The sequence below is a fragment of the Brassica napus genome, chromosome C3 (genome assembly GCF_020379485.1).
Source record: "Brassica napus cultivar Da-Ae chromosome C3, Da-Ae, whole genome shotgun sequence".
NCBI lineage: Eukaryota > Viridiplantae > Streptophyta > Magnoliopsida > Brassicales > Brassicaceae > Brassica > Brassica napus.
Window position 1 is genome coordinate 26,440,703 of NC_063446.1, and position 11,859 is coordinate 26,452,561.

Genomic DNA, 11,859 nt, shown 5'->3' on the forward strand with positions numbered 1-11,859 from the left:
TGAGTAGTTTTATAATATGACAGAGTGACTCGTCAATGTATATAAATACTCTGTTTTAGAAACAGAACCAAGCAGGGCAAGAAAAAAAAACAAGAGATGAAGAGAACGAGAGCGCTCTCGTGTCTCATCACAATGCTCCTAATCGCCGCCGCAGACTCCACCGAAGAGACAGTGATGCGTCTCGAAATGTCTCACCGAGACACTCTCTTCCCAACATCTTCCCATCGCGTTGAAGACATTATCAGCGAGGACCAGAAGCGTCACAGCCTCATATCTCAAAAACGAAAGACCAATGGAGGAGGAGCAAAACTGCCATTGAGATCAGGCTCCGACTACGGAGCGGCGCAGTACTTCGCTGACGTCAGAGTTGGAACGCCGGCGAAGATGTTCAGGGTGGTGGTGGACACAGGGAGCGAGCTGACGTGGGTGAACTGCAGGTTCCGTGGGAAAGGAAGAGGGAGAGAGAAGAAACGTCGAGTGTTCAGAGCAGAGGAGTCATCGAGTTTCAGACAAGTTGGATGCTTGACTCAGACTTGTAAAGTTGATCTGATGAATCTCTTCTCCCTGTCTAATTGCCCTACACCTTCAACTCCATGCTCTTACGATTATAGGTAGGTTACTTAAGCTCTCTTGATGGTGGTGACTGCATTATCAACATTCAACAGAGAAATGTGATTAGGTAGAGACTAATCAGGAGTTGATTAAGGATCATTATTCATTAGTAGTGACTTACTCCCTCCATTTTAGACCATATTTAGTTTAAAAGATTTTTCATAAATTAAAAAAAAACTCCCTCCATTTTTAAAAGATGTACATTATTGATTTTCACACATTAAAAAATATTTAATTTAAATTATCATTACATTATTTTTTGTAATTAACTATTTCACTCAAATTTTTACCAAGATAATTTCAATAAATACAATTTTTTTTTGCCGTTTACAATTTACAATTAAGCAATGCATCGAAAATATCATTTCAAACAGTTTTCTCTAAAATTTGGATATTTCTTCATTAACATAATTAAAGTTAAAATATACTCACTCTGTTCCTTAATGATAGACCTTTTAGAAATTTTTTTTTTAAAAAGATATATTTTTTGTGTTTTCTATGAAAAAATTGTAAACTTCAAGAAAATTAATTGAATTTATTGAAAAACTATTGGTTAAAAGTTATTGAAAATTGAAAATTACAGAAAACGATACATTTATTATGGTAGTTTAATGTGTTTTCTTAATATGTGTGAAAATACTATAAAGTCTATCTTCGTGGAACGGAGAAAGTATATATTAATACATTGATTTCTAAAACAACATTTTTTCTAACAAAAATACTAAAACGACAATTAATTTAAACTGGATAGAGTTAATATGAAACGAAAAAAAAAACATTCTTATGGGGGAGTTGAAGTTTACACTGTTCCAGATATTTATTACGGAACACAAACTGTGTGTTCTGGAGAGAAGATATTTAGTGAAAGTTGGGTGGTCATCAATGAGAGAGGAGATGGGACCTCTCGGTCTTGTCACCATATCATTGTCTCTACTTTCCCCAACTCTTTAGAGAAGGCATAGATTTTTAGATGCAAGTGTCTGTAAGGAGAGGGCGTGAAATTAAATGTGCTTTGAGCTACAATTCATCACATTACATAAATGTCACTAATTATGTGACTTGTAGGTTTGGCGTTTGAGCCATACATAAATAATTATAGCTTCTCTCTTAATTGTCATTAGCCCTAATGCAAATTCCTTAATCCATGTTACTAACACATAAACTGGTCGTGTGGAATAATATAGATACGCGGACGGGTCAGCAGCACAAGGAGTGTTCGCAAAGGAGACATTCACGGTTGGTCTTACCAACGGTCGTGTAGCTAGACTCCATGGCCTCCTCATAGGTTGTAGCAGCTCCTTCAATGGAGACAGCTTCCAAGGAGCCGATGGAGTTCTTGGTCTAGCCTTGAGTGATTACTCCTTCACTTCCAAAGCCACTAATCTCTTCGGTGGCAAATTCTCATACTGCCTCGTTGACCATCGCTCTCACGAAAACGTCTCCAGCTATCTCACCTTCGGCTCAACCAACAAAACCACCACAACAAGAACCACCCCGCTTGATCTCAACCTCATTCCTCCCTTCTACGCCGTCAACATCATTGGTATCTCCCTAGGCGATGACATGCTTGACATCCCCATGCAAGTGTGGGACGCAACAAGCGGTGGTGGGACAATCTTGGACTCAGGAACCAGCCTCACGCTTTTGGCTGAAGCCGCTTACAGGCCGGTGGTTTCGGAGCTCGAGGGTTACCTTGTGGGGCTCAAGAGAGTTAAGCCAGAAGGAGTACCGATAGAGTATTGTTTTGATGTCTCGTCCGGGTTCAACGAGAGCAAGCTGCCGCAGTTGATGTTTCATTTCAAGGGCGGTGCGCGTTTTGAGCCGCACCGTAGAAGTTATGTAGTTGATGCTGCGCATGGAGTCAAGTGTTTAGGGTTTGTTTCGGCGGGAGCGCCGGCGACTAATGTGGTTGGGAACATAATGCAGCAGAATTATGTGTGGGAGTTTGATGTTGTGGCCTCAAGTTTGTCTTTTGCTCCTTCTACATGTCTTTAGCTGTTTGTTTCTCTCTTTGCGGGAGTATTACTTTTGATTAATTGGGAAATATTGCTTGTTAATTGTTAGTGAATGAAATAAACATGTTTGTTATCAAATTTGTAATATATATGACACTTTTTATGTACACCTCTATTCAGCATTTTAGAGCAAGATAGAGCTGATGTTCTCAAAATCATGAAATATCCATGCAATATATTGTCTCAAAACCCTCTAAGTTTGTATGTAATAAATTGGAACCAAAAAAGAAAAGGGAATCATCTAGGTTGGATAAAAAAAGAAGTAAGAAAGTACTTGTGTTTGTTTGCTTAGCTTTCAAGTGGGCCTCTCTTTGTCTCCTTAAATTTATGGATTCTTCTTTAATTCCTCTATAGATGAACTTATTCCCCTTTCATATGGCTCAAAACAACACAACTGAAACAAAAATGTATACTTTTTCTTCATTCAGCACAATACAAAACATTGGACCCAAGAAAAAAACTGATGAGGCCGAAATTAAAACTACTCAAGCATAATCCAATAAAAATAAGGCCCAAAGAACATAGGCCCATCTTTTCTTGGGCTGGTGTTCCAGGCTTCCAGCTAATCCCTACCCACTCTTTGCATATTTTTACCAATTGGCACGACTCATCATCAAATCTATACGAAGCTTCGATTTTTTTTTGTCTTCTCTATATCCTCCTCTCTCTCTGTTCACCATCCCCTTCATAAAAATCTCTCCTTTTTCCTCAACCATGCCTTCCAATTCAGCATCGTCCAGCGCCGCCGCCGCCGCCGGATCTGCCGATTCTTCCACCTCCCGGAGAAACTCCAAACGACCCAAGTGTATGCCTCTTCCTCTGTACTCCTCGTTGACTCTTTGCTCCAACTATATTCGATCTTTCAATTCATCTCTACCATCTGCAATCCACTGTTTAGTTTCTTTTTACCATTCATTCTCCAGCCTCTTAGCTATGTCTTTGGACTAACTCAAGCTCACTAGTGAGAATCAGATCACCAGAGTTACTGTTAGGGTTTTTTTACTTTCTCGTTAAAAAAGAATTGAACTTTATAAGAATCTTAGCTAGGAAACCATAATTACTATTATGGTTCTTACTTTCTCGATATAAAGAATTGAACTTTATAAGTTTTCACCTAGGAACCAAGAACGTTATAGCTACTAATGATTTGATTTGCAGATTCAAAGTTTACACAGCAGGAGCTTCCTGCTTGCAAGCCCATTCTCACTCCTGGCTGGGTAAAGCTTCTTTCTCATTCTCACTCTCCAGTTTTTATTTGAGAAAAAGGTTTAAACTTTACTTATGGGTCTCATTTTTTTGCAGGTGATTTTGACTTTTTTGGTCGTTAGTGTTATATTCATCCCCCTTGGAGTTGTTTCTCTTTTCGCTTCTCAAGACGTAAGAAAGGATGATCTCTTCATCTAAACCCAAATGTTTCTGTATCTTTACATGTTTCATCTTAATGTTATATAGGTTGTTGAGATCGTTGATCGGTATGATAATGATTGCATACCAGCGCCTGCTAGGGCTAACAAGGTTGCTTACATTCAAGGAGCTGCTGATAAAACTTGTAACCGGACCATAGTGGTTAGTTTCCTATCACTGTTTCATTCTTTGAGACAATGGTTAGTTAGCCTCTGACTGAATGTCTCCTTTGTTTTCAGGTTCCTAAGAAGATGAAGCAGCCTATCTACGTTTACTACGAGCTCGAGAACTTCTACCAGAACCACCGGAGGTACGTGAAAAGCCGAAGCGATGCGCAGCTGAGAAGCGTGAAAGACGAGAATCAGATAGACGCGTGCAAGCCTGAGGATGATGTTAACGGAAAGCCTATTGTGCCGTGTGGTCTAATCGCTTGGAGTCTGTTCAATGACACATACGTTTTATCGAAAAACAACCAGACTTTGAATGTAAGCAAGAAGGGTATTGCGTGGAAGAGTGACAGGGAACACAAGTTCGGCAAAAACGTGTTTCCCAAGAACTTTCAGATGGGGAATATCACCGGTGGTGGCAAACTGATTCCAGATGTACCGGTAAGCCTTAAGAGTCTCAAACTCAAGTCATATCCTTTTGCAAAAAACTTTGAGGACTTAAGTAATCTCTTGTGGTGGTGATTCAGCTGAGTGAGCAAGAGGATTTGATTGTATGGATGAGGACTGCAGCTTTGCCGACGTTTAGGAAACTATATGGGAAGATAGAGACTGACCTGCAGGAGAATGATACCATACACGTGATTCTCAAGAACAACTACAACACGTATAGTTTCGATGGGAAGAAGAAGCTTGTGTTGTCGACAACTAGCTGGCTCGGTGGGAAGAATGACTTCCTTGGCATTGCTTACCTCACAGTTGGAGGAATATGCTTCTTCTTGGCGCTTGCGTTTACCATCATGTACCTTGTGAAACCAAGGTATGTATATATTTATATATATATCATATGATTCTTATCCTTGGCTATTATAGATGTTTGATTTGGTGTTTGGGGGTGTGTTTTTGCAGGAGACTTGGAGATCCTACTTACTTGTCATGGAACAGGGTTCCTGGAGGAGGTCGGTAAACAAAGACTCTGTATTCATCTGTTTACGTAAATCTCTTTTATAACTTAAGCCTAAAGCTCCAAGTGATGGCTCTCTGTATTTATAGATGTTACAGTTGAAAGAGTGCAAACCATTACATAGAAATGAAAATGATTGATGCTTCCTATCACCTTTTAACTAGTGTTTGTCTCTCTATCAAAAAGCAGTTCATTGCGTTCAAAGTATAATAGTATTGATTCTGAGATTAGAAACACCAGAAGACTATGAAGCAATCATCTATCTATCTGCCTGAGACTTTTCAGATTTAAAAATATCTATCTTTACTAGAGTCGGTCCGACCTACGGGCATGAATTTATAATAAAAGCTATTTTATATAAATTTATATTAATTTTATAAAGCATTTAAAATCATTATAAATTGAAAATGATATTATAGGCAAACAAATAATGATAAAATTTTTGAGATAATATTATTATTTTTAATAAATATTTTTGGTTTGAATTAAAATGACAATATCTTTCATTATTCACAATTTTTTAGAGAATACAAAATTAGCAAAAAATATTCAGAAAATGTAACAATATATATAGTGCTATTATTTATATTTCAATTTGACATAATAAAATATAAATTTTAAATAAATAATACTAAATTTATTTCAAGAATATTTAAGTTTTGAAAAAATTTTACACAAATTATTTATTTCATGATAATAAATTAGTCTATCTCCAAACTAAATCATTTAAATTTAAAATATAATATAAAATATAATATAATATCATTTAAAATCATGGTCTTTCATTATAATAAATAGTTTTACTTGTTATGTTTTGTAACTTATTATATCTTTTGTTGAACTCTGTTTAGTAACAAAGTTATTTGTTAGGAATGTTTCTTTGTTTGAAAATAATATTTTGTAAATTAATGAAATAGTATACTTCTCTAGCAAATTTTTACTTTAGTTACATACCACTTTCATATCAAATAATTTATTGGAGGAAGTTATACTCAAGGAAAACATAACTAAAATGATTTTAATATATATTCACCACTTGTTTTTGTTATTATTATTTAAAGTTATAGGTTTATCTAACTATTAAGAAAATTTTCATTTTCAATACTGGTTTTGCCTCTATCATAATAATAAATATAATAAAATTATTCAGAAAAGTTGATATTCAACACATTTTTTTTCCTCTCGAATATAAATTTGTTTCTGAATAAATTTTACACATTTCTGTGAAATCCATTGTTTTAAATTATGCAAAAAGTTAGATACCCATCATGACAATCCAATACTGAGAATTGCTATTTTTAAATATAAATGTTTGTTTGAATCTTGGCACGTACTTGAGAAATATTATGATAAACCAACAAACTCGTTGGACACTTAGGAATGTTCATGTATAATAGCACTTAGGAATGTTCTGTCTAGTCATCTAGGTTTTCTGTTCCTTCTCTGTTTCTGATTGAGTCAAGCATTTTGTGTTCTCACAAACTTTGAGATCTCAGCTTTGTTTAATATGTAAAACAAAAAGTTTGTATAAGAAATCTAAGGAACAATCGCAACTGAATATAACACTTTCACTATAATCTCATCTACAATTTTGTGTTTTGTTTTAATCCTGCCAAATTGCTTGAGCATGTACATAACTTGACGCTTGTCATTCTCTAGGAGAATCTTCTTAAAAAAAGCAGGGCATATTTTTATCTTTTGACATTTTAATAAACTTGAACACCTTTTCATAACCTTGAAGAGAAAACAGTATATGAATTGGAAGATGATTCAAGGACTAAAAAGCATTGGAGCTTGGTTTTCCCACTTTGGTAAACTCAAGCTATTTTGGGATTCAAAAGACCACCCTTTTAACTATTTTTCAAACTCTACACAATCGATTATATTCAGCATAAGCATAGATATCTTGGCAATAGGGTAAGCCTGAAATATATTCTCCATGAAGTTTGAAAATGACTCGTAGAAGGTAAAACATGTATTTTTCTAAATAGCATCAACTGTGCCTGCAAAATGGAATAAATGGCAATGCTCCAAAATGGAATAAAAACATACATTTTTAGACTGAACTTGAGTTGAGCTTCCACCGTTCAAATCATCTCCTAGACCACCGTTGCCGCCCTGATAAAACCAAGATGCACAATGTTACTTTAACATATAGAAAAGCGGTATCAAATGTAGATACAAAATTATATCGACAACAAAGTCAGAGACACGAAGACGCTGGCGCTCGTCGAAGATGGGTGAGATTGTGAAAGTCTGATGCTTCGCAGTGTAACTGAAACTGGCCAGGCTGAGCTGGAACGTGTATGTCTTGCTAACAATGTCGCAATACCTCCAGCCTATAAGACAGAGTATAAAAACAGCTTCGTCAGCCTCATCACCAACGCTTAACTCCACAGGGTATCAAAATTCAAAACTTTCTAAATGAATAAACAGAAACAAAATAATCTTACATTAACAAACCAAAACAGAAACAACAAACGAAACCAAAATCATCTAAATCGTTCTAAATTAGCATACGAAACCAAAATCATCATCCATCAATAAAAAATAACAAAAAAAAACGGAGCCAAAATCATCTAAGCTTTTTAAATCAATAAACAATACCCAAATCATCTTACATCAACAAAAAAAAACCAAATCAATAAACGTAACCAAAATCATTCTGCTGTAAAAAAGTTTCAAAAGTTATTAGGATTTGTAGGGATGATGTTCACGGGATGAAGCCATACCTTTTTTATAGTTGAGATCCACCGCCTGTAAGAAAGATAAGAATCATTGAATGATTGATCGAAAGAGTTAAGAAATTTTTAATGGCGTCGAATCAATGCAACTTGTAACGCCTTCGAGGAGGGGAGAAGAACCGCAAACGAAACGACATAAAACCGCAAAGGACGCAAAGACTACTCATGAATACTCGTCTCTTACAACCTTTCAAAACATCTATTTTTGGTTTATCGTAATCGGAGTTTGCAGGAGAAGATGAACCCTAAAGTTGAGTGGCGGCTTCACGTTGAAAAAATTTGTGACTACGGGGCAAGCTTTAATTTGTTTATGCCGGGATGAAATTATGCAAAGCCCACAAAATAATGGTGTAAGCCCAAAACCAAGCATAACAAACTGAATGATTTTTAATGAAGGGAGACACGTGTCGTCGTGACGTCGCCCGACTTATTGACGTGGATGCTGAGGTGGCGCAACAAGAGGGAGACAAACATTTTTTTTACATATATAGAATCTTCATGCCTGGCAATTTTGTATGATTCATCCACATCAACAACCACAGGCGGTATCTATGATTCATAAACATCTACATGTGCGTTGCCCCTATTTACTCCCATGAATATATTGACATTTCTCTTAATAATATACAGTTTACATTTGTTTGTGATAATTACCAAAATAAATTACAAAACTAAAGAAAATTGACTTTTTCATGAGGCAAATGCAATTTACACAAAATGCACACTTTCTATTTATGAATTTTCTACTAAACCAGAATTTTATATAAACCAGCTGGTTTACTAGCAAAAACATAGACATTGTAGCGGTTACCGAAAATTAATACCGGTCTATTTTAGTAAACCGAAATAATAATTTAACATTAACCGATTTGATAAACCGAGTCTGCATAATGAAAAGAGAGATTCATCAGAGAGAGAGAGAGAGAGGCGGACAAGAAGAAAGTGAGAAAGCTCAAAGCAATAATCTTTGAGACTCTCTCGAGTCACTCCTCTCTTCTCTCACACACCCTTCGCTTCTTATCGATACGACTGATAGAGAGCAACATCAATATCATCTTCGATTACCTTGTTAGGGCTTTTCGTCTGCAGATTCTTCACACAATGGTAAGCGCTTTCTCCTTTTTGATAACCTTTGTTCATGCCTTTGCTTTTAGGGTTTTCGATAATTCGAACAGAAACACTCTAAAGTCCCTTACTTTGATTCAATCATATGATCCCAGCATAAGTTGAGTAGAAGCAACCGAGACAAAGTTCAGCAGTTCGTGGCCATCACTGGAGCTAGGTAACTCGATCTTGTCTTTGTTTAAGCCAAGAAACAGTAACTAGTGCTGTAATCTTGAGAGCTAACGCGTTTGCAGAGCATTTTTTGGGTGTGACTTTGTTTTTGTTAATGTGAGCAGCGAGAAGAATGCTCTTCAGACTCTTAAAGCCAGTGATTGGCAGCTCGAAGCAGCTTTCGACGTGTTTTACAGCCAGCCCCAGCCTAGAAGCAATGCTGATGTTAGACGCTTGGAGGAGCTCTACAATAGATATAAAGGCAACACTCAAGATACTTCTTTTTTTCTTCTCTTGAATTGGAATATCGTTTGCGTGGCTTATTTGTTTTATAAGTTTCATGTTACATTCTGCAGACCAGTACTCTGATATGATTCTAGCTGATGGTGTCTCGGTTCTGTGTAGTGATCTTCAGGTATTTTTTACCTTCTTGAATATTGATAAAAAAATTATTTGGTTTATCTTACATACTTGAATTTTAATTCTGCAGGTGGAACCTCAAGACATTGTCACGGTAACGTTTATTCTAAAACCCTTCCCTACAACTTTCTAGGGTGCATGTGTTATCTTGTTCATCTTCTGATGGGGTACTTACTCCAAATTTCAGCTGGTTCTTTCGTGGCATATGAATGCTGCCACAGCGTGTGAATTTTCCAGGGAAGAATTCGTCGGTGGATTACAGGCATTAGGGTGAGTAAAACTGTAGCCCTGATGCTGTCTAGTTTCTGTAACTTTTCTGTGACCTTTTTGTTGTGGAGTTTAACTTAATACCTAATTTTTTCTGATGGCAGTGTAGATTCCATTAAGAAGTTGCAGGAGAAGCTGTCGTTCATGCGTTCCGAGCTTAAAGATGAACGTAAGAAGCAAATCTGATATAGTCATTCTCTATCCTGTTTTTATGATTTGGTTTAATGAAAGTTGTTGTTGGTTGACATATGTGTAATGTTCTTCTTGTTCAGAAAAGTTTCATGAAATATACAACTTTGCTTTTGGTTGGGCGAAGGAGAAGGTAATAAAAACCTTGATCTGAACTACTAGTTGCTTTCAAGAGTTGTTGTTCTCTGTGCTAGTGATGAACAGTCTACTGTGAAATGTTTCAGGGTCAGAAGTCTCTTGCTTTAGATACAGCGATTGGGATGTGGCAGCTGCTCTTTGCGGAAAGAGAGTGGCCATTGTTAAATCACTGGTGTGATTTCTTGCAGGTAAAGAAACACTCATGATTGGTCTGATCATGTTTTTGTTGCTTCTGATACAATCTTGTTTTCCAAGTTCAGGATCGTCATAACAAGGCCATATCTAAGGATACGTGGGAACAGCTCCTGGAATTTGCAAGGGTAAGACCCAAAAAAACAACTAGATACAGTTGTGTCATTGAGCTTATATATTGCTTGCAGCTATGGCTTAGTGTTGATACATGGATGAGACGGTAGTTTTTGTCTGTGATGCAGGCGGTGGACCCATCATTGTCGAATTACGATGCAGAAGGAGCGTGGCCTTACCTCATCGATGAGTTCGTTGAGTATTTGTACGACAAGAGCGTTGTTGAAAAGTAACTTGTCAACTGAGAGAAGTAATCAGCTCTATTCGACAATGTTCCCTCTCGTTATTTTTTACAATATACTTTTGTTTCTTTGTCAGAATCCAACAATCTGCTCTTCTATCTGTTGTTTAGTGTTACCAATAATCACCGCAGGAACAAAAAAAAGAAAGAAAGAATCAATACCATATTTAAATCCAAATTGAGAAGAAATATATAAAAATATGTTTCAGATAATATAAACATAATTAAAAAATGAAAACTTTCCAGAAAGACAAAATCATTAACCGTATTTAACATAAAAATGTATATTTTATAAGATTTGTAACAGATTTCATTGTATTTAGTTTGCTTACAATTTTGTTTATAAAATACTGAGATAAGAAAAAAAATCAATTCAGTGAAGCAAAATCGTACGAAAGGCGATACAAATAATAACTTTTTTGACCAGCAAGTAAACCTAGAGTACCACTTGAAGACCATGTTAAGTCAAATTCGTCTAATCGATTTAAGATATGTGCTGAGAAAGTTTGGGCAGTTTCTACTATGAAAAAAAGAAAGAACATGAATCTGAAAATCTTATACATGAGTTAAGATTAGGATTATAAGAAGAAAAAGTTGGTGACATGTGAAGGATCAAAGTTTTAAAGCTGCAAATCGCTTAGCAAAGAGTTCTTAATATGAAGAAATGAGAAGTAAGAAAATATACTTCTGCCATTATCATTCCTCTGTTGTCCTGACAACTTAATGTTATCTATTGGTCCTCAATATTTGGCATATTTATCTCCATCATTTTTATGTAATAACTAGATTTTGACCCAAGGACGGGTATATTTTTTGTTTTATAATATTTTTTAAAAATTTAATTTTCATATTTTTGCTAATTATATTGAATTTGTGGTACTTTTTTTAATTATTAAAGTTGTGATGTTGTATAACTTATACACCTGTGTCATAGTCATTATGTGTAATTTTGTATGGATGAAATATAATAGCGCACTACACCATTCACGTAACCGTTTAAAACAACATAACATGAAAAAATATAATGTGGTTACCGTCTAGGAAAATAGAACATATTATAATAATCTATTGCCACATTCACATAACCGTTAAAACAACGTAACATAGAGATAGAACATAT

The 11,859-nt window shown here is 35.8% G+C and overlaps 3 protein-coding genes across 3 annotated transcripts; all 3 read left to right on the top strand.

Moving 5' to 3' along the window:
* Positions 1 to 10: 10 nt before the first annotated feature.
* Positions 11 to 2,734, top strand: LOC106401449 (aspartic proteinase NANA, chloroplast). The gene is made up of 2 exons (XM_013841967.3): positions 11 to 611; positions 1,797 to 2,734. Exons 1-2 carry the CDS (start codon positions 97 to 99, stop codon positions 2,605 to 2,607), a joined length of 1,326 nt encoding a protein of 441 aa, XP_013697421.1. The 5' UTR covers positions 11 to 96; the 3' UTR covers positions 2,608 to 2,734.
* Positions 2,735 to 3,215: 481 nt separating this feature from the next.
* Positions 3,216 to 5,313, top strand: LOC106401777 (ALA-interacting subunit 1-like). Its single transcript, XM_013842356.3, has 7 exons — positions 3,216 to 3,432; positions 3,786 to 3,844; positions 3,930 to 4,004; positions 4,080 to 4,193; positions 4,271 to 4,639; positions 4,726 to 5,015; positions 5,105 to 5,313. The coding sequence occupies exons 1-7, from the start codon at positions 3,342 to 3,344 to the stop codon at positions 5,160 to 5,162; spliced, it is 1,056 nt and encodes a 351-aa protein (XP_013697810.1). The 5' UTR covers positions 3,216 to 3,341; the 3' UTR covers positions 5,163 to 5,313.
* Positions 5,314 to 8,768: 3,455 nt separating this feature from the next.
* On the top strand, positions 8,769 to 10,855 carry LOC106397608 (DCN1-like protein 2). The gene is made up of 11 exons (XM_013838224.3): positions 8,769 to 9,007; positions 9,124 to 9,185; positions 9,304 to 9,440; positions 9,535 to 9,593; positions 9,669 to 9,692; positions 9,786 to 9,868; positions 9,970 to 10,034; positions 10,138 to 10,187; positions 10,279 to 10,380; positions 10,453 to 10,512; positions 10,627 to 10,855. Exons 1-11 carry the CDS (start codon positions 9,005 to 9,007, stop codon positions 10,729 to 10,731), a joined length of 750 nt encoding a protein of 249 aa, XP_013693678.1. The 5' UTR covers positions 8,769 to 9,004; the 3' UTR covers positions 10,732 to 10,855.
* Positions 10,856 to 11,859: the final 1,004 nt, after the last annotated feature.

Bases quoted from the DNA above. Each gene is read 5' to 3' on its own strand.
- LOC106397608 (XM_013838224.3), top strand. The intron at 9,693-9,785 runs GTAACGTTTATT...TCCAAATTTCAG, and splicing joins AACCTCAAGACATTGTCACG to CTGGTTCTTTCGTGGCATAT. The intron at 10,188-10,278 runs GTAATAAAAACC...GAAATGTTTCAG, and splicing joins TTGGTTGGGCGAAGGAGAAG to GGTCAGAAGTCTCTTGCTTT.
- LOC106401449 (XM_013841967.3), top strand. From the start codon at position 97: ATGAAGAGAACGAGAGCGCTCTCGTGTCTCATCACAATGCTCCTAATC. The intron at 612-1,796 runs GTAGGTTACTTA...GGAATAATATAG, and splicing joins CCATGCTCTTACGATTATAG to ATACGCGGACGGGTCAGCAG.
- LOC106401777 (XM_013842356.3), top strand. From the start codon at position 3,342: ATGCCTTCCAATTCAGCATCGTCCAGCGCCGCCGCCGCCGCCGGATCT. The intron at 3,433-3,785 runs GTATGCCTCTTC...TTTGATTTGCAG, and splicing joins AAACTCCAAACGACCCAAGT to ATTCAAAGTTTACACAGCAG. The intron at 4,194-4,270 runs GTTAGTTTCCTA...CTTTGTTTTCAG, and splicing joins CTTGTAACCGGACCATAGTG to GTTCCTAAGAAGATGAAGCA.